This window comes from Crocodylus porosus, unplaced genomic scaffold (assembly GCF_001723895.1).
Source record: "Crocodylus porosus isolate Cpor-Errol unplaced genomic scaffold, CroPor_comp1, whole genome shotgun sequence".
NCBI lineage: Eukaryota > Metazoa > Chordata > Crocodylia > Crocodylidae > Crocodylus > Crocodylus porosus.
The window spans coordinates 5,483,250-5,505,216 of NW_017728925.1; the positions used below are offsets into that span (position 1 = coordinate 5,483,250).

General features: G+C 43.4%; 1 protein-coding gene across 2 annotated transcripts; it reads left to right on the forward strand.

The window, feature by feature from the left end:
• Positions 1 to 1,995: 1,995 nt before the first annotated feature.
• On the forward strand, positions 1,996 to 20,714 carry TMEM268 (transmembrane protein 268). 2 transcript variants are annotated; one of them, XM_019540631.1, is made up of 10 exons: positions 1,996 to 2,394; positions 3,436 to 3,540; positions 5,716 to 6,068; positions 11,868 to 11,977; positions 12,939 to 13,046; positions 14,312 to 14,461; positions 15,544 to 15,654; positions 16,306 to 16,386; positions 17,452 to 17,637; positions 19,378 to 20,714. In XM_019540631.1, exons 3-10 carry the CDS (start codon positions 5,972 to 5,974, stop codon positions 19,555 to 19,557), a joined length of 1,023 nt encoding a protein of 340 aa, XP_019396176.1. In that variant the 5' UTR covers positions 1,996 to 2,394; positions 3,436 to 3,540; positions 5,716 to 5,971; the 3' UTR covers positions 19,558 to 20,714. The 2 variants fall into 2 exon arrangements, with proteins under 2 accessions (XP_019396176.1, XP_019396177.1); XM_019540632.1 differs by lacking the exon at positions 1,996 to 2,394 and having other exon boundaries at positions 3,340 to 3,540.
• The last annotated feature ends 1,253 nt before the right edge of the window (positions 20,715 to 21,967 follow it).

A 21,967-nucleotide genomic window follows, 5' to 3' on the forward strand; every position in this document is an offset into this window, starting at 1 on the left:
GATGACCTTATAATTAAACATGAATTGTGCAAAAGTAGAAACAACACCAGATGTCTAAAGATAACTGGATGGGAACAGTGCAGCATACAGTGATAAAATCAAAAAGGGCAAGGTACAAAAGTTACCTCTAGCAAGGAACATAAAAGGCAGAAAGAAAAGGTACTATAAATATATTAGACGTCTAAAGAAAACAAAGGAAAGAAGAGGTCTGTTACTTAATGGGGAAGAAAAGGAAACAATGGATGACACAGAGAACCAAAGCAATCAAGGCCTATTTTGCTTTAGTTTTCACACAAGTAAGGTTATTTTTGACCAGGCACTTAATGCACTGAATGTCAACCGAGGATAAAAATGCAGGCCAGAACTGAGGGAGGCTATTGAGATAAGTTGGATGCATTCAATTGACAAAATTGGATGAAATTTGCCCAAGAGTACTTAAAAAAAAATAGGTGAAACAATCTGGAAAGCATTAGCAGTTATCTTCAGGAGCATTTGAAGGATGGGGCTATCTCAAAGGGCTGAAAAAAGGCAAAAGTAGAATCTGTGTGTAACAAAGTGAAAAGAAGGACCAAAAGTGATATAGAGCAGTGCACCTAATTTGGATACCCACAACGCTATTAAAACACATTAGTAAATCATCAAAAATAAAGCACTTTTAAAGGGAGGTAAGATGATGAGAAACGGGAACTGTCAAGAGTTTCAATGGCAGGGCATTGGCAGTGCCCTTGTCTCCCTCAGTTTTCCCCTGTGGCATACTCTGGGATATTTTGCATACTGTGTTTTGATGTGAGTGAGGGTCCAAAGTTGTGATTTTGAGTATTTCTTCAGTTAATGTTAGTCATAGGAGTTCAGTCTCTTTATTTGTGACTTTGGGGACCTTTAGATTAGTCGTCCTAAACATCCACTAATAAAATTCAATATTGCTTCTTAGCATTGGTAATCTCCATGTGGGAAAGGCTAGAGAGTAACAGAAAAGTAATACCCAAGTATCCATACTGTACTAAGCTCTTGCAGCTCAAGCACTCCAGCTTGATGGATATACATGACAGATCCACTAGCTGTAGTCCACTCCAATCTAGTTGTAGAATAGCAAGTAGGGAGCATATGCCCTGGCACACAGTAATTTGCAGGGAGCATGGGTATCCTAGGCAAGGGGGTCAGTTTTTCCCCCCATTAGCATAACTGAATTACTACATCTAAGACCCCTCTGCAGCCATCAGAGTGGCAAATAGGTTTTGTTCCTAACAGCTAGGTCCTGGTTCCTTTGCAAACCGTGGAATTTTGCCACTTAAATAGGGTGAAGCTTTGGCTCTGAAATGTAATTTTTGCTAAAGAGTGATATGTACAGTTTATGCACCGGAGCAAATTAGCAGTTAAGCAGCCAGGGAGATTTGGTTTCATGTTTATTACCCCATCTGTGGTTTGCCACAGGCCGTTTTTAACAGCGCGCTCACAGTCTCCTTTCTAAACATTATGTCACCATTTTATTGCTCTCCCTGGATCCTTTGCTAGGCAAGAAGAGGAGGAAAGCACAATTATTCCTTTTGATGCAGTTGCATCGCAAGCTTTGGCATGGCTGGGTTTGTGGGGGGAAGTGATCCTGTGCGCTAGTGTCAAAGAAAGTGTCTAATTTACCAAGCTGAATGGATGCTTTTATTCTATCAGCCTGCAGTTGCCAATATAATAAGGTCCCATGCAGATAACAAGTATGAAGTCAAATCTGGTTTCAGTGTGTCCCTGCCATTCAATTAGCACATTGCCCACAGTGTCTGTAGTAAACTAGAGCAGAGGAATTCAGTTACAGGAGAATCACGTGATCATATTCTCTAGGGAATGTATGCAGTAAAGAGAACTGTTTTCTTAAATTTTGATCCGCATGCACTAACATGAAGAAATGCTAAGGCCTGCCATTAGACCTAGTCTCTGCCTTCATAAAGCTGTATATATTTGTCTGGTTTTGGTATGTCCCAATTATTTGGCAATATCATGACTCTTACAGACCATTCAAAATGAACCTCTTCTCTTCCTGCATCGTCCCTTTGTTTAGGGAAGTTACAGTCATTTTCCTGTAATACAGTAGACTGAGATGGAAAAAAAACTGCGATGAGACCCCTTCTGGTTTTATATTTGATCATGTTCCGTTTTTCGGGGAGAAGCTGGCTGGGATGCAGCAGTGGGGGAGGTGGTATCATGTCTGCCGTTCGGCCCGGGTGACTGCGCATTCTCCTGTTTTGAAATGGATTTGAATATTGCTGAACAAGGACCTGGGATTCAGCCCCTAAAGCAGTTTTATTTGGCTTCTCTACAGAGATATATATTTGCAAATGAAATCATGGAAATACCCTACTGAAACATCTCCGGTTTTGTGACTACTCAGCGAATTCTCAGGCCCGGGTATGTGGTTCCCATTCTTCCTATCTATATTTGTCTGTGATTTGTATGACTCTGCCAACTATGTTATGACACAAAGTGCTTCACTCTGTGCCCTTGGGCTGTTGAGTGAATTTCCTGATCTCTAACTGTCTCAAGCAGGGGAGAGTTTGCACACCCTTGGTTAATCACTGAGGGAGATCTGCATAGCAGTTGTGCTTTTCTTGAACACAAGCAGCATGCCTACCACTGTCCATCTCTGTTCGCTGGACTTGTTATATGGGAATTTATGCATGGTGGTATATCACTCACCAGCAGTGACACTGTGGTATCTGGTATGGGGCATGACGGTTAAGGGTGCAGCATTCAGCAAGAACAGTGAATTGAAGCCTTCATCAAAGCCAGGTCTGGCTAGAGGAATGTCTCCACCCTGGAAATGATTGCAGTCCATGAAACAAGTTTTACTTGACTATTTCAACATTTATTTTTACAGTGCTTGAACTTCAGGCACCAATTCCGTAGCCCCATAGTTAAAACTTTACTTTGACTTTACTACTACTTATAACTTCCTGCTTTTTGGTTAGGGGCTCAATGTGAGCCACACTTTTGTTTAAGGGCAAGTGCAGCCTTTGGACCATCCTGGTGATCAACTTACTGGACCAACTTTAGACCTGTAGGGTGTAACCTAGATTTGAACTCCTCTAAATAGGAGGTTTCCTGGGTCCGAATTTTACAGCTTGAGTCTATTTCTACTATTATGAGAGATATTGAAACACTTCTGGAGAACTCAAGAGGGCGAAAACTCTTTTCTAAAATATGGCAGAGGTTAAACTCACATGCACACGAGAGATGTAGCAAGCTAGTGCTTGCAACATAGGGTAATGAAAGTGAGAAGCTGGGTGGGGGCCTATCTATGTCTGTTGCAAGCCTCTTGACTTCAGTGGTTGCACCAATGAACTTATTTGGCCCTGGGAGTTATGGGGAATAAGAGTGATTTATTTCTGCAGTCGCTGCTCTGTATAGTAGTTGAAGCATCCCAGATAACCAAGACTTTTCTGTCCCAAGGCTGAACTGTGTGAAGGCACAAAGTGTCCAGTGTTGGATATTCCCATGCAAAGAAAGAAGAAAGAATGATCAGGGTAGAGCTCATTTGAACCATGACTGGACCAGGTAAGCTTTTTGAATCCCCTTATTATGTGGGGGGCCTAATCTGGAGTTTTGCCAAAATATGGAATGACATACATGGAAATGCAGTAGCTTAGCGTGGATTGACGAGACAAATTAAGTAGCCACAGGAGAAGCTCTGGCAGATCTTAGGGAGTGAATAGGAGATAAGGGTAGAGCCCTTGGGAGCTTGGGCAGCGAGGGAGAGCATGCTAATGTTAATGTGGGGGGACAGGAGAAGGTAGAGAGGGGGAAGATTGTGGGGAAGAGAGACCTCCCAAAAAGGGCATTACTTCTGTGATAAAAGCGAGCCAAGAGAAATGAGATGCATGCTGGGCAGAAACGAAACTATAAAGCTATGCTGTCTGCACCTTCCCTGCAGCTGCTGTCAATGCTGTCTGCTGTCTGTTAACAGGAGGTAGGTTTTCCTGCTCTGAACTAGCTGTTGCCTTTGAAGTGGTCTCCTAAGGCAAGCACATCCCAGGTGACTGAAAAGTCTGAAATGCCTAAACCAGAGAATCCTGGTTTGTCTGTAGCTTTACATGACCCCAGCACCCATGCTGTGTTTTGTGTTTGTATAGTGAAAAATACACTCTGTTCTGTGGTTTTTCTTTTTCTTGTTTTCTCTCTTGTTTCCCACCAAAGTGCTGGGTTTAAAATAAAAGGTGCTGGGGGGAGGAGGAAAAATATTCATCACTTTCCTTTTAAGCTTGGGCAATGTGCTCTTTTGCCTCAGTTCTGAAACCAAGCATGTTACTCATTTGAACTGGTGCCAAAGGGTGGGATCAATGGGATGAAGGCAGGGCACATGTGGGTACATATGAGCTCTCAGAAGAAAGCTACTTTTCAGCAGTGCCCCCCACCCCCAAATACTAGATCTCTTGTTTTGATAAGGTTGAGTACAAGCAACCAGCTAAGCAGGCAGGAGCAAAAATGGTTAAAATGGTATATACATGCAGACACAAGTGCACCATTCATTATGCCAGAGTATTAGAGCGTTACTCCTTTAACTGAGTTTTCTGCCCTTTGCAGGCACTTTCTGTAAGCATAGAAATCTTTTCACATAGTACATGTTGCATCAGTTTCCTGTTTGACTGTGCTTCAGCTGATGAATATGATACAGTCATTTAACTGGATTAAATTTCATTTATACTTATGGATTCTATTACAGCAATCCTGTGTGTAACTGGGGAGTGGCATTGATGTGTTTGGCAAGAGAGGCCTGTTGAAACTCCTAAGGATGGCAGCCACAATCTGGGAACCTGGGATAGGGGTGAGATGGGAAATGGGCTGAAGAAGCAATGGGTAGTTGTGGAGAATTATGTCGATTTTGCTAGAAATGTAAATGAGTGCCAGGGGTGTAATGTGACTGTGGTGCACATGTTCAGATGCTTGGTTTGGAGGAACATCCGGAGATGCTGGCAACTGATCTGAAATGTACAGGCTTTCCGATTCAGCCGCATTTAACTGAAAATGGGATGGAGCGGTCTCTGTCTCTGCTGTGGAGCAGGGTCACATCTGCTTCGGGCACCATCTGGAACTTGGAAATGAAGGGCAGAGGTGTATTGAAAAATGAACATGAAAATAGTTTGTATGGTTTTTTAAGCTAAACATTTCCCCAAACATTTCTCTAGGTTCCAGCTGGAAGTTCTAGCTGGTTTTGGAATATATCTTTCTCTTAGGCACTTTAAATGTCTATTTGTGTATTCCTTATCTGAATTGGGTTTTCCTTTCTCCTCTACCCATGCATTGCACTATAGTTGTGCACTGCCCAACATTAATGGTTCGGTATTTCAGTGACTGCAGAACTTTGCAGGTGTATATTTACAATGCCCCCGACCTTCTCTCATTGATGAAAATGGCAAACCTCTTGTTGGCTTCAGGAGAAGCAAAATCAGGCTCATTAACTGACTAATTGCCTGCACAGTGTAAACAGTAGTGTTTAATTATGGGATGATTTTTCTGAAGAGTGTAAAGTGTTGTTGTTTTATTGATTAAAATGTGTACATGTGGAAACAATGCCTAAAGAAGCCAATACTAATATGGCATGTCTTGGGTATACGTTGATCTCAGAGGATTGTAGGGAGGCATGACCTAACAACACTTGTTTGGGTGTATACCATAATCCTTCAGAAACAGAAGCAGAGGCCAAAGTGTCGTCATTTCTTTTCTTTCTTGCAGAGCTAAATTGTGACTCCTGCGCAGGCAGAAAAGATCCTGTTAATAGCCCTACTGAAGACAATGAGATTACTCTTCACTGTGAAAAAAAAATCATCATCTACTCCACAACAAGGAGAATGTTTTTTTTAACACGCTGATTTGGTTTTTCCTGGCTGTTTCCTTGCAATAAAAGAGGAAAGGAGGGAATTCATGAATGTGGAGTGTTTGATTTATAACAGTCAAGCTAAGAGATCCTGATAGAGACATTTTATTCACCATGTCACATGAAAGCCAAGCAAGTGGAGCTGAGAAAAATGGTTCCTTGTCTTCTCCCTCTTCCTCCATCTTCTACTGTAAGAACCACTTAGTGAAAGGTAAGCAAACAACCTAAGTTGCCAATTACAAACAATGAATATTGAATCAAGTATCATTAAACTAAGAGAAGATGCATTTTTTCAGGGTTGTTTATCTTCTATCTTGGGTGCAGCATCTTGCTACATGAGTATGTCCTGTTCTGGACTTGAGCTAAATGCTGCTGCTGGTCAGCTCAGCTGTAAATGGACTTGGTCAGGAAGTCAAAGGCAGCCTAGCATGATGCTAGCCACAGTTGGCAGTGTCTTAGCCATGTTAGCCTGATGGGTCTCATGTGTAGGTGGACTTTGATCTTTATTCATCTTCTGTTTTGGAGGGCTTACCTTGGAACCCTATCAAAAGGGCTGATTTTCTAGGAATGGCAAGTGTCCACATGCTGAAAATCAGATTCATTTACAGCTCCTCAACTTGGGCACTGAAAGTCATGTCAGTTTTGAAAATTGTGGACTTTATTTGTAAAATGACCCCCTTCCTCAGTTTACGTTGGATAATGCAATACTCCTTTACAGACTGACCATAGTTCTTACTCTATATAATAATAATAATAATAATAATAATAATGAATCCTTATATAACATGTTTCATGCACAGACTGCAAGGGAAGTTGTTGAATCTCCATTATTGGAGGTGTTCAAGAGGAAACTTGACAGGTATTGGTTAGGAATGATCTAGGCATAGGTATGCTTATGTTCTGCTGTGGGTATTTCCCATGCTTCTGAGGTTGCTGCATGGAACCAGGAGGGAATTTTTTCCCTGCCTGCTGCTAGATTTTTCTCACTGACGTTGGTTGTTGGTTGCATCCAGGGCTGGGGATTCTGTCTTGGGTGTGTCAGTGCTCCGGCTGGAACTTAAACCCAGAGTCCCTTGGCTAGAGGATCTTGCCCCTCCACTCAGGGTCAGACCAATCCCTATATTTGGGTTTAGGAAGAAATTTTACTCCATGGTCAGATTGTTATGGACTGTTGGGGAAAGGGGTTGGGTGAGTTGTCTTCCTCTAGCAGGGGGTGTGGCCCTCATCCTGGGATCTCTGGAGGGTATTTTAACAACTTTGCAGCAATAGGATAGTGGTTGTTGTGGTCCACTTCCTTTATCTGTGGCAGATTAGGGCATTATGTGTTGTGTTGAGTCTGGGTTGACTGTGTAGTTTTGCTAGGTTAGACAATGGATTTGTGTAAGATGGTTTGGATAGGAATGATCCTGCTTCTGGCAAGGGGTTGGACTAGATCACCTCTGCAGGTCCCTTTTAGCCCTACTTGTCTATGATTCTACAACAGACTGAAGTGATTTGTCCATGCAAATCCCCAGCTGCAGGACAAGGGGCCAAGGTTTCAAAGTGACTCCTAAATTAAATGAATAAGGGTGGCAGATACTCAAGCCCTCTGGAATTCAGGCCATAGTCATATCCGTAGAAATGTCTGCTCATTCTACGTACTTTCATTTTTGGTTGCCCAGCTTGAGACATCCAGGAGCTAATGCCTGATTTCCAGAGGTGCTGAGCATTCATTTGCAGCTCTTGTCAACTCCAACCTCAGTTGTGAGTTTTAAGCCCCTGTGAAAATCCTAGACATTTAAAGTCAGGTACCCAATATTATTAGACTTTGTCCTGAGTAACTAGCCCAAGTCACAAGATGAGTAAGTGGCTTCATGTCTTTCCTACTCTTAATCCACTAGACCAGTGTTTCTCAACCTGAGTGTTGCGACCCAAAAGTGGGTTGCAAGAATATATGAAAGGGTTGTGAACAAACTTAAAAAATGAATTCTTCTTTAAAGGAGAAAGATGTGGGGACCATAGCTTTTCTTTTGCAGGCTTTCAGAGTTCCAGCCTGCTAGGGGCTGTTTGGGCCCTCTCCTGTCCCACACACTGGGGGCAGGAGCCTGAGGGCAGGGGTCAGTGAGTTGAAAGTGAGAGGTACTGGGTTGGGACTGGCCATCAATGTTTAAAAATGGGTCTTCATACAAAAAAGGCTGAGAACCACTGGACTAGACCACACTGCTGTATTCTGATGAAACAGTTAACTTAGAAAGCAAATGGAGTATTGTTGCTTCACATACACGACAGATCTTGAAATGCGCTTACTCTTCAGTTTTTTCTTGTAGATGGACCATACCCTCACAGTCTGAGAAGGAATTTGGTTTCCTTGCTGTTCCCTGACCTGAGGCAATTGTTGGGTAGAGTAGAAAATAGGCGGGTGCTTGCCAGATTTATGTGGGGTGGGGCCGAGCGCACAGAATTCTGCCTTATTCTTAGCCCGTGCAATAGTCCATTGGAGAATGCTGCAGCCAGCATAATTTAGTGCAGCCCCAAGTTCCCCTGGCTGGCCCACCATTGAGGGAATGGAAGTAAATTAACAGCACTGAACAAAACAGACAATGTTGATTCATTGAACTTGAAGGCTAGGGACAGACATTCAGAAAAGTCTGAGTCTGAATTGATTCAATTTTCACATGCCTGCGGTGGCTCAGGCTGGGAGATGGGTGGAGTGGGGGAGGTGCTACAGCAGCCCTTCCATCCCTTCTACAATGCTGGGCTAAGAGGTGGGGGGTGTGGTCAGGCCTGGGCAGGATGCTTTGATTAGGGATGGGTTTTCCCCTGCCTGCACAATCCCAGGCACAGCCCCAGGCTTTTTCTGGCTTTCTGCTCAAGGGACAGGAGTGTTGCCAGACCTTGGCCCTTGGCTAGCACCTTAAGGCACTCCCTGCTTCTTCATACTGTCTGCAGAAAACCTGACAGACGAGGGAGCCAGCAGGCAGCTGGTAACACAACGTTTATCAGCCCATCAAGAAAACAAAGCCTCTTGAACTAAGACATTAGTTCAAGCTCTTCTTAAAAGCTTTTTCCAAGGAAGGAATGGAGGGACCTTACTAGCTGACCTGTTGATTAGTTCCAAAAAGCCCTAAGCAGACACTGTTCTGTGAGCCTTTCTCCCACAGAAACAAGGAGACGCATATGTACAGACGCCTCTCAGCATTAGCTAGCATGAGGGTGGTGTGAATGTCACCAGATACAGGCTGGGGTCCATGTTGTAGGAGAAGGGAGGTAGGGAGTGGGGGGGTATCTCTACTTGAGATGTGAGTTGCGAGGGGGGATGGGGCAGGGCAAAATCAGGAAGGTGCTGATGTGCCTGCAGTCTCCAACTCTTCAGCCAGCTGGAGCAGTGATAGTGCTCAGGCTAAGGGGCAGAAGGTCAGCCCTGCCCTCTGGAGCAGACAGCCTAGCCCAGCCCAGGACTGCAGAGCATCTGGGATGCTGGGGAACTCTGATTTAATTTAAACCAGGAAGGGGTCTGGGACAGAAGTTCCGTAACTGGTTTGACCCAAATCAGTTAAGTCTAATACTACATTCAACCAGGTTTATGTCAAACCAGTTTCAGCCATTTTGAAATTGGTTTATGTGCACTGAATATATGTTCTGTTACAGATTTAAACCAGTTTTTGTTTACGTAAACTGGTTACATGTAACTTCTGTCCCTAGCTGAAATGTTCTTCTATAACATCTCAGGTAGTGAAACTTTTTTTTCACTAAAGGCAGGGTTTCCTGCAACTTGGCCTGGGTTCATAGTATGCTGTTGAATACCCCAGTGTTTCTCGAGTCCATGGGTTCAGGGCAGCCCCATCAGGAGGACTACTTCAGCTCCAGGCATCCTGATGAACATATCTAGGAATGCTGTAATACAGGGATGGGCAAAATATGGCCCACGGGCTGGATCTGGCCCATGAGGCCATTCTATCTGGCCTGCAGGGCCCCTAAAAAATTTAGAAAATTAATATTTATCTGCCCTTGGTTTCCATCAAAAATGACAGGAACTAGGGAAAGTAGGACCCAGGTGAAGCCCTGGTGGGCTCCTGCAACAGCAGGGCCTGCCATGCCTGGGACCATGTGGCTGCCCTAGCGTGGGAAACTCAGGTAAGGGGAGGGGGGGGAAGGGCAGGGGAGGACCCCAGGGAAAAGCTGAGCATGGGGAAAAGTGACCCTTCCCCTGCCCTGTGGCTGGTGCTCTCTGCTGCAGCTGCTTGGAGCCCACATGAGGCTGTCCTGAGCAGGCACAGGCAGCCCCAGGCAGGCTGCAAGTGGCTGCAGCGTGAGGCGCTGAGCACGGGATGGGCAAGGGGCCACTTTTCCCCATGCCCAGCACCAGCTTATAACCTGCCCCTGCTGCCAGCCTGGACCCTGCACCAGCTCTTGGCTCGCCCATTGGGAGCAGCTGCTTGGCACAGAGGAAAGCTCCCCTGCCCTGCTTGCCATGCTGGGCAGTGTTTGCCACCACTGCATCTGTGCTGCCTAGTGCATGAGCTCGGGCAGGTGGCAGCAGCAACCACTGCCCAGTGTGGCAAGTGTGGGCACTGCTTTCCTCCGCACTGAGCAGCTGCTCCTGCTGCAGTGCAGCCCTGATGGGCAAGCCTGGAGGTGGGGCACGGCCCAGGCTGGCAGCAGGGATAGGTTACAAGCTGGTGCTGAGCATGGAGAAAAGCAGCCCCTCACCTGCCTTGTGGTTGGTGCCCTGCACTGCAGCCACTTGCAGCCCGCCTGGGGCTGCCTGTGCCTGCTCAGGACAGCCTTGTGTGGGCTGCAAGCAGCTGCAGCAGGGAGCGCCAGTCACAGGGTGGACAAGGGGCTGCTTTTCCCTTTGCTCAGCGCCAGTTCCTTCCTTGCTGGTGAGCAGGGGTCAGGGCTGCATGCTGCCCCCTCCTGTACTGTGGGGCTGGGGGGTACTGGGAGTGAGTGGGTGAGGAGCCAGCGGGAGCATGGGGCCCACACCAGTGTCCTGGAGCCAGCGCCGGCAGGGCCCAGAGCAGGGCGGCAGGGGTACAGGGTCCCGGCTGGCAGGGGCTCTATGGATCTGGTCCAGCTCCCCCCTCTCCCTGCTGGTGCAGCCCAGCCTGGCTCCACAGACCCCTGCCAGCCTGTGCCCTGCTCTGGGACCTGAGACATTGGTTTCAAGACATTGGTCTCAAGATGGTGACCAGGGGGAGGGGCAGCTGTCAAGGGGCAGGGCTACCATGTGGCCCTCAACAGCTTGCCAAAACTGGGTAAGTGGCCCTCTGCCTGAAATAATTGGCTGCCCCTGCTCTAATAGCTGTAGATCTAACCAAGGTTCAGCTCCTGCATCCTGATTACTTCCAGGGCCCTCAGATTTTCCAGGATCCTTGCTGGATTGTTACGAATTAGAGTCTGGAAAGCCTAGGACAGGCTCTCAGCATCTGTGGTGATGGGGAAGCATGTAGACTGTCATAGGCTGGGGTTCTTTGGACTTCTAGACTCCTCGACTACCTGTCTCCACATTTATGGCAACATAGACCTCATATTCCATCTCAGAAACACCGTATTTTGAGTGTCTGATTTTTTTTCTTCAGAATTTATGTTTCACAATTTGGGGTAAAACTAATTTTAAGAAATCAGACATTCCAGACCACCCTGCATTTTGACCAGCTTGAAGTGGAATGGTGCCGCAACTGTAGTGCATTACTCCTTAGGAGATCAGAATATCATGCTATAACAGATCACTTCCCCTTTTAGCATGTGCTGAATTTGCTTCCACCTCTGTTTCTCCAGTATAACTAGCTATTGGAGTATAACCTCATAGTATAACGTTATAATAGTTGTGACACTATTCCTTTTTGTGATTTTATTAGACATGCTGGAGAGAGAGAGCTTGGGATACATTACATGTTGCAATCTTCTCCATGTGATTGGTTTTCTCTTATTCCCTCCTGGTCAAGCACTCTTTAGTTTTTGTGATGAAAACAAGTCACTGATCTGAACATTATCATCACACTCAGACTTGTCTTCTGATGCTTTGCAGAGCTTCACAATGGCCAGGTGCTTACAGTTCTCAGTGCTAACAATAGCTGCTCTTCCATCTCTTTTGATCTGGAGCTTTGTGTAGAGAAACTGAAGACCTTGGGAATTCAGGTAAGCTCCTCAGTAATAACCTGGTTACCAAATGGCTTGCAGATGTGACAGGTATTTTTATGCCTGTGGCATTTTGTATCTGTAACAAGAAATCAAGGTCTAATTGACAGCATATGTGTTATTCAGAGTCAAATATATGACCAGGCTACCAGTTATTCCTGTGTAGTTCATTGTTACACCATGTAAATTTCTGCCTGATTCTATGGGAAAAAAACTATACAAAATGTAATAGTGCTCTCCATCATATTGAAAGGCCTGATGTTGCTGCCTTTGCAGTAAGAGGCCAAACTCTCACTTGATGCAAATTGGAACAAAATTAGGACTACTGTTAGTGAAGAGTTAGACTTGAGTAATGCTCTTGCCACTAATTACTCAGCACTTAAATTAACCATTCCACGTGCGGAAAAAAGAAAGTACTGTAACAGAGAGAGAAGTATCTGCTTTTTGGAGGACACAGCATTGCTGATGCATTGGCTTGGGACTAGGCTGAAAACCCTTGTGCACTTTTAAATATGGCCTCAGTCTCATACTGGTTCCCACAATGATTTTTTTGGCAGCTTCATTACAGTATGGTGGGTCTGTCTTACAAAGAGTTTCAGCAATGCTTCCAGGACAGGGGTGGGCAAAATACGGCCTGTGGGCTGGATCCGACCTGCTGAGGGATTTTGTCCAGCTTGCAATGGGTCCCTTGGTCCCAGCCAGCCTAGGGAGGGGAACAACCTGGGCCATGGTGTATGCAGCCGGTCTCTCTGCCACCGGATGTGCAGTGGGGCTGGGGCAGTGCAGTGGCTGGACTCGCTTCCTGGCAGCCCCAGCCTTTTAAGTTCCAATTCTCTTAAACTAATAATTTGAAATACTGTCCTTGCTCTTTATTAACCACTGTTCAGTTTGTTTTCTGACGATACTTAGAGCTCTGTATGAAAAAGTAGGTAGAGCTCATTTGGTTTTGGTTCCCAAACAGATGACAATGGATGAATGGAGAAGTTTAATTCAAAACCCAATTCTAAAGCCTGAAATAAGACGCTACATGTTCTACAACTCCAGAGCTTTCAGAATAGCTATTGCTGTGGTAAGGATCCTGGTTGGAGGATTATTGATTTGGGCCATTATTGATGTATTATGAATGATAAGTTATAACTTTTCAAAGGAGCCTATGGGAATTAGTGCTTATTCCTTTGGGATTTGACACAGTAGGCACATGGATTTTACATGGCACATGTGGGTAGTAGGTGTCCCACCAAGGTTGGCTTTTGAGCCCCTTTGAAAAATCCCAGAATTTGCTCTGTAACAAGGCAGATCTCTACACTACCCAATTCTGGGGAGCCCCAGTTTAGATGGCAAAGTCTTTTCTGCCATGGTCCTAAAGTGAGTGGAATTCCTTCACATGGGAGTATGTGCCACTGTCTACCCTGCCTTGCTCTCAGAAACCATCTGGTAATACTCTGGACCTGGTTCTCATTTACATTAATGCTACTTTATACTTAATTGGCAGGGTTCCTGAGCCTTCAACTGGGACTAAATTAAACCTGTGCCAGTTATAGCCTCCTTAACATGAACAGAATGGTGTAAACTGGTCTTGGTTTAAGTAATTATCCTGTCTTTCTTTTTTCACAGGCGTTTTTGGTCACTCATTGCATATAGGTTTCCCTGTTTTCTCTAGCAGATGTTTAAATATATATTTCTTGGCTTAATTGAAATGAATTATATCACATTATATTAGAACATACCACAGCATAGCATTCTATCTGTCATTAAACTACCTATCCTCATTAGGCACCCCCTTGTTAGAAAATATACCACCTCAAGTTACCTCCAGATGAATAGGACTCTGCTCCCCTTCATTAGAAGTTAGAAGTCTCTTCCTCTACGTTCCTAGAGTGGTCTCTGAGGCCATCACCTGCACATTATTTCATTTTACTAGTCCCTGCAGTACCCTGAGTGCTTGGGCATGAGGACATTATAAACACAGTGACTGTAGTAAGTTGTTATTAGTGAATGAATTTCTTATTAAAATAAGGAATTTAGTTAAGATCCCTCTTAAGTGTGATATATCACAAATAGTTCACTTGCTGTCTTTGATAATCACGGCTTCTTTATTATAAACCAGGAACTCATACAGTCCTGAAGTTACTTCTATAGCTTCTGTCCCCCAGTTTCTTATTAGATGGGACTTTTCTCCATTTTTGCTGTCAGACAATCCCTGGGATTTAATTAATTTATGGGAAGGCACCAACACGCGAGGAAAGGAACAGCAGTTCTCTTGTTCTTCTTGATTTTTTTTCTGCGTTCTCATTTTGTGAGTATTGCTTACTAAGTCTCTGTAGGTCTTTTTAGATTTTCTACATTTCTCTCTGGACAAATATTTATTCCATAATGCGGCTGTATGCTTTTGGACGCTACTGGGAAATCAGCATATTGGTGACTTTTGTTGCAGTAGCAGTCACTATAATCATAATACTGATTATTGACCGATATCAAAGGAAGGTAAGAAGAAGTTGTTCATGTGATCACTTATGTAAGCATGGTAAGCCTTTCCCAGCAAATACTGAGGGAGCAAAGTAATTATGTCAAAATATTTGAAAAGCTTAAAGAGTGCAAAAAATAGTTTGCCAAAGAGTGGAAAAATATTTTAAAATGAGCTCAATGTAATTGGATGAAGAAATAGTCTGTAAAAGTAAAATTGAGGTTGCATGTCAGAAAAACTGATTTATTTATTTATTTAATGTTTGTATGGTCATTATTACTACATTATTAATGATTTATTATTTGTATTATTGCAATACCAAGGAGCCTTCTTGGGGATCCATTGTGCTGGGCACTGTACAAACCACTGAATAAAAAGACAGTGTCAGCACTGTAAATCTTGCAGTCTGAGTCTAAGATAAGAGACAAGAGATGGAGACAAACTGATGGTAGAGTACACTATTAATCAGTGAAATAGTGATACACTATTAATCAGCATGATGGGCAATGGACTCAGAACATTAGTAGACTATTTTTGCTATGTAGCGATTGCAGCAAAGCATAATTTTAAGGGTGGATTTGAAAGTTAAAAGTTACCAGGTCTGATCCAAAGTCCAACAGGAGACTTTTTATTGACTTTGATGAGCTTTGGATCAGGCCTTGTATGAGGAGAGCTATTGACCATGGATGGTCTTCTGAAGGAGGTGGGAGAAGTTCCATTCCTGGACATTTCTAGGCAGAAAATTGGAATAAAAAAAGTACTGTATGGGATACTTTTGACTTGGGGGGGTGATTGGAGGAAGAACCATGATCTTACAGGTCATAACCATCCCTAACTTCTATGAATATGATTTATGCTCCATGATAACTGTGATAATATCTCTGAATATAATTTGGTTGCTAAAACAATTTCAATCAAGTGATGGTGGTTAGGCTACAGCTGAGCATTTTTTGAAATCCTCTCTTAAAGGCATAGTTTCTCTTATTGCTATTTTCCAGACACGTAGGACTTTAAGACCATCAAACTCTTTAAAATTCTTGATCGTGGGCTGGCCTTGAAAGTCACTACGGAACATGCTATTATCTCCCATGTTATTTGACAGATAAATGTGAATACAGATGTAAGGCTAGCAGCTGCCAACGAAGCTTTCATGCGACATAATTTACTTGTGGGGATTACAGATGCTATGGATATGCATCAGAGCATTCTACAAGTATCCTTGTGCTGTGAGGTACAGTATCTTTCTCTCTAGTGCCTGAGAATACAGAGGCATTTATCAGTCTTTCCATTAAAGAGGATCTACAGAAGGTGTTGTGTCCTCCCCCTGCTATTTTAGTGGGTTTTGCATCAATATCTTTGTGGTGAAAATTATTCCCAAAAGTGGGATATAAATACATGATAATGACAATTCCCAATAATTATTATTTGGTGAGTATTATTGGTGTGCTCACAGTAGTATAACTGTAGAGGAAAATGTGTTCCCTGTCTGTAAGTGATTACAAGCTGTATTTTAGAGACAGTGACATGCAAATACGTAATACAGAGCCCCCACATATTTAAGTATCTAGTATTTTTAGATACTTTACTTGAAGGGACTTGTTTTTAAAAGGGGTGGTGCTTAACATATTTAGAAAATCAGGCCCCTTTTGGAGGGGGAGAGAGAGAAAAAAAAGATAGAGCGAAAGAGTTGCAGTCACGCTGTGGGTTGTAGTCTGGCTCCCCTAGCTAGCAGCAGTCTCCATGGCAGGGACAGACTCTGCTTCTGCACTGAAGCCTATGAAGACCCCAAAGTGGTAGAGCTATAGATAGATGGGCATATACAAAGTAATTCTATTCCTTCCTTAACACTTGCCACCTTTCCCAGCTATGGTTTGTCTACTTCAACCTGGAAGAGTGTCTTGAGTCCTTAACAAACTATATTGCAGACCTGAAGAGAAACCAAGAGGTAAATAATGAACTAGCAAGTTTAGGGTTAAGAAGAAATGATGGATATTGTTTATGCACAGGTTTTTTTTCAGTATGCCCTTGTTGCTTCATGCTGCTTCAGCAACACAAAACTGTTAAGAAGTGGTTGAACCTACTAAATGAGTTGGGTTTTTCTACTTGGGATCACCGGTGCGGCAGAAAAATCCAGAGTGTGCTGGTGAATTGCGCCCTGTGGGTTTCACAAAAATAAAACAATTTCCTGTGTTTGAATTACTTTGTTATTGGGTGCCTTCCTGTGGGGCCAGGATTTAGCAATATGTAGATGAGCAACTGAATGCACAAATATCCAGTTCACTGGTAATTCACCTGGCCATTCTGGTGCTTGCATTTCTAAATAGCTAGCTTCTGAGAATTTGATGGAGGAAGATCATTCAGGATGAAGAAAAAAAATGTACGCCCTTGCTTATACTGACTAGGACCTGAATCCCTGAGCTATCCTATAGAAATCAGTTGGAAAGCTTGAGGGGTAAAATGATATTCTACCTAACTAAGGACATTTGACTCTTACCTTGATGGCCTTCAAGAAGTGCTGCATTTTCAATGTAGTGTTGTTACCGGGTATGATTTGAAATCCTAGTGTGGGTATTTTTGTCCATACCAGCAGGAACCTTGCACATTATCACAGCCATCACCTATTGCAAATACACATCCTTGTAATGTCTTATTTTCATTGGCCTAGATATTGAAATTGTTGGTGGTGAGCAGTTGCAAAGAAACACCCTGAAGTCAGTTGTGCTAAAAGAACAGTGCTTGCACATAAATTACTTCTACAGGGAGATTATATTCTAGACCAGGTACAGTATCTGGTGAGGAAACGGTGACTAGCTCCAAGTGGCACAGATAGCTCTTCATCCTAAAACATTTTTAATTCATCCTTTCCTGAGTGGATTATCATTGATAATGTACATTGGTAATGTGTCTTGTAAATTGTCCTTGCCAGCTACACAGAGCTAAGGACGGCAAAGGCAGAACACCAGTGCTGCTCACCATTAAAGACCCTGAATGCTCTCCCTTTTCTTTTCAGTCAGCCCTGAAGCGTAGTCTGGACCAACTCTGCATTGTTATAGAGAGAGTCATCCAGCCAGCTCAGGGAAGAGGAGAGGAGAGTTCATCTGAAGAAGCCCCTCTCCTAACCAGCAAGAAGAACTTAAAGAAAAAGACTCTGACATGCAGTGACCTGATGCAGCTCATTCCCCAAGAAGCTCCAGAGGTAATATGATGCTACCTGTTCAGCGTGCCTTAGGTACCCAGCTGTCAACTGAGGCATTTAAGCCCAAATATAGAACCTCAAAACCCTGTTGAGCAGTTGCCTAGCTGGAGGTGCCTACATTTCTACCAGTAACGTTCCTGAGGCGCCTGTATTTCTGCTTGGTGTACATGTATCTTACTTGTGTGGTCCAGTCTTGTTGGTGGTCTTAGAACACAGTTACCTTCATAAAACCCAGGGAGAAGGTGATCTCTTTGTAATCAACAGCCCAGTGGCTAGAGTACTTCCCCATTATGTAGGTGCCTCAGTTTTAAATCCATCTTGCCTACCTGACTTAGAGCAGGGACTTGAATATTGGTCTCACATCTGTCAGAGGTTTACCCTAGATACCTCAAGGTGGGGAGGCACTGCCATGTCCTCCTTTTAATTGTTACTGCCAGAAAAGACTGACTTGGTTTGGTAGTTAGCTTCAGTAGAGGGATTTTATCTGAGAAGCTGGTGTCTCCCTGTAGTCTGGAGCTTGTTGCTCGGGTACCTATGAGACTCGGGCACAGGCATTCCTAATGACTATTAGAGTGACTCCCCGCTCTGGCTTCTGTCTTCCATCAATCCCAGTTGCAATAGCTAAGTATTTTACATAGGCAACAAGGTGCTTAAAAGTTAGGTAATGTCATGTCAAACCAAAGTCTGTTTTGTAGACTCAGTTGTTAAAGGCTTGTCTCAAGCAACCAGTGTGTCCTCACTCTGACTCTGCATGAGAGTTCAAGGGTATGGGTATTTTTCTATGATTTTATGCATACTTCCATGAAGAAAATTGAGTGTGAATGAGTCCTGGAGACTACCACTATTGACAGAACAGGTACATCACAAACAGCAGCGGTAATACAAACTTGCTCCTGTATCAACTGTGCCAACTTGGCTTAACTATAATTACCATTAGGGTGAAGTATTTTAGTCTTTGCAGTCTGCTTAGCCCTTGGCCTTTAAGCAGCCTATCAGTTAAGAACAAGTATGGTGGCTTTTTTTGTGACGCTGACCTGATACAGCTCTGTGATGGTAATAACATTCCAGTACTGCTAACCTGAGCTATGGTTGGAGTAGTTACTTATCCATCACTAAAGACCATTTGTGTTCCTGGGAGTCATCACATGTATTGCGTGTTAAGGACAGAAGGCTCGATTCACATTTACATTGAGTCCCACCTGTGAGATTCTGGCAGCCTTCACATGAGCTTAAATTATAGTGACCTTAAAGTAGAAGGGCCTGAGTGTAACCTAGATCAGACCCAGATTAACTTAACCTTCTGAATGCACCGGATACCTCTTTCTTGATGAGGAATTTCCTTAGCAGGTTTTCAGTCTCCTACAGTCATCCTATAATTTTGTAGGAAGTATATCAAAAAACCACTTGTGACTTTTGTGACTGTCCACTTCTGTAAAGGCATTTGTTTGGGGGCTGGATCAGAAATAGTAGGAAACTGTACTAGGAAGTCACTGTTTAGTGTCTACCTAATATATTATCGAATGGGGTAACATGCACATCTTGAGCAGAGAAATGGATATCAGGACATAAAAACCCTTTTTCATCTCTGATACCTATGGTTGCCTCCAAATTCTGTCATCATGAACATTGACTCCAAAGATTGATCACCATGTCTGCTGACCTTCAATCCCTGCCACTGTGGGGCAGATATAGGAACAGAAGTATGAACTGCCTCTGACATTGCTGTCATTCTTATTCCAGGTGATGGCGCGACATTTGCTGGTGATCTTCAGTGGCAATTATGTCAGACTGCTGGTCAATGGTCAGCTCCCTCAGGGCATTATGTTACGGCACATGGAACATAGTAATGCCCCCTGCCCTTGCGAGTTCATAAAAACTAGTGTACTCAACACGGGACACTGCTGTTTCAAGGCGAGGTGAATGCATAACCCTGGAAAGAATTGTTGCAGCAACTACTTTTTGAATACAATGGTTCAAGAAAGAAGCCAGAGCTCAAGGAAGTCTTGAAGTGGGCTGCAACTCCTCTGAGGGACTTGTTCTGACTGACACAAGGATTAAAGAACACACACACACACACACACACACACACACACACACAAAGAGGCTGAGGACATGATTTTGATTAAATATGTAAAATACCACTCAGAGAAAATGAGAGACAGCTGCCTACCTGCCCAATCTCTTGCTCTGCCCAGGAGTCAAATGCCATTAAAAGTAGTGAATTGTACTTAGAAAAGTGGCTTTCTTATCACCAGTCATGTTTGTGGGTTATTCAGTACAACGAGTAGCATTTAATGAGCTATCAGGGTGGGCTACTGGAAGTGTAAGTGTGGAACATGTACAGATGATAGCTGGCTGGTAAGGTTGAGATTGTGCCAGGTTTGATGCAAGGACCATGGAAATTTGCAAAATTCCTTCTTGACTCATTATGCATGCATAATCATTGCGTTTTCCCCTGTGCGGGGAAATAACTATTATTTTATTTTCTTGCACAGACAAGTTCTACTTTCCCAATGGAGATCTGAACCTAGACTTGTTTGCACCCTCTGAAGAAACTCGTAACAGTTTGTGGATTTTGCCTACGCTGCAGACTGCAAGCTAGTTCAGACATGAGGAGCAGTGTAAATGCAGCAGTATGGATTTCCATTTAGAACAATGGTTCCCAACTTCTGCTTCTCAACACTGCACTTCGGTTTGCCGTGTAGACATACTGCCGTGTAGACATGCATCCCAGTTTCCCATTTAGGTTTTTAATGGACTGTGGAGTTTCTTTGCACAAGGAAGGCAGGGAAGATGCCTTTATTTAGGGATTATATAAATGTAATATTTTCTCTGGAATATAAGATGTTTTTATTATTTGCTAGGCACCAGAATATGCTCATCAGCACTGAGACACAGAAGATGTCAAAACCTTTGACCCAAAGAACTATTTAATCTAGGAGTCTGTCCAGGCAGTTGTTCAGTATTCACAAATCTGATCAATGTTACTGGGTTATGAGGTTGCTGATCTGCTTCCCAAAAGTGCTCAGAACATTGTTGCAGGGATGTATTTGGCAGCTGTGTTGGTCTGAGACAAACATAAATGCAAAAATCTAGAACTCTTGGTTCATAAATGCAATATGCAACATATTGGAGACCCAAGGGTGTCCTTTCTGCACTGCTGTGACATGGTATATTTTCATAGCATTTGAATGTGACACAGAAGAAGAGTGAATTTTGATCAGATTGAAATGTCTGCTTGGTATAGGGTTAAACTAATAAACAGGCAGTGGAAGAAGTATTGTAAATATGCAAGTAGTTGAATATGAAAGTAATAATCACACAAATCAGATACAACCCCTGTTTTCCATATGACTTTCCTTGACAACTCATGTCTCTATTAACTGGTGTCAGCGGGTGGACTTCAGGCTACAGTTCTCTGGAGGGTTTCCAGCTTTCCAATGTAAATAGTAAGAGAGGATTATATGGATCCATCTTTTGGTTATGAGGTGATAAGCATGGGGTTACTACTATAGGTACCAAGATAGCGTGGTAATGAGCTAGGTGAAGGGGCTTAGACAGTCATCGTGATTCATCTCTGGCTTTCTGTTCCATGCTAGAATCCCCTAAATGTCTTATTTCTGTTGATAAAACTTTCATTTGGAATATGGCCTCTCAATGGAGGGATTGGGAACACTTTTACATGTGCTCCAGTGCATTCTGCTTAATCGAGTCTGCTGGAGCATTTTAATCTCTTGTATCAATGTCCCCACATTTCAGAATGGTGGTGGGGGTCTTTAACTACAGCTCATTGAACAAGCTTTAGTCAAAGTGCCCCTGCCACCATTTTGAAACATCGGATGCTGAATACACGTGATGCCGTGGATGTTTTAATCAGAGCGGCTCCCAAGAGCTGCTCTAATAAAAATGCCTCCTCTCCATCCCATAGCACATGTATAGGTGCCACTGAAACCAGGCTTCATCCAGTCTCTTCTCTTAAATAGGAACGTAGGAACATATGATATCAGATGACTACTTTTTGCAGTTCAGTAGCTTGTCTTGAAAAGTACCACCACTAGTGAATAGGCCAGAAAACTCAGAGAAAAAATGATCAAATCAGTTGCTCCATTGAGCGATCTTTTCCTTACTCCACCCCCAAGTTAATTGTTTGTCTGTGTCCTAAAATATGAGACGTGTGTCCCTTATAACTGTTCATTGCAGCTCAGGTAACAGTAAATCTTCTCATTATTGTTGTCAATGTACAATACTTTTCTGAACGTTATAAACTTCTGCATAGATATCTTGGCCCTGCTGAAACTGGTAGGAGTTTTAACAGAAACTTTTTTGTACC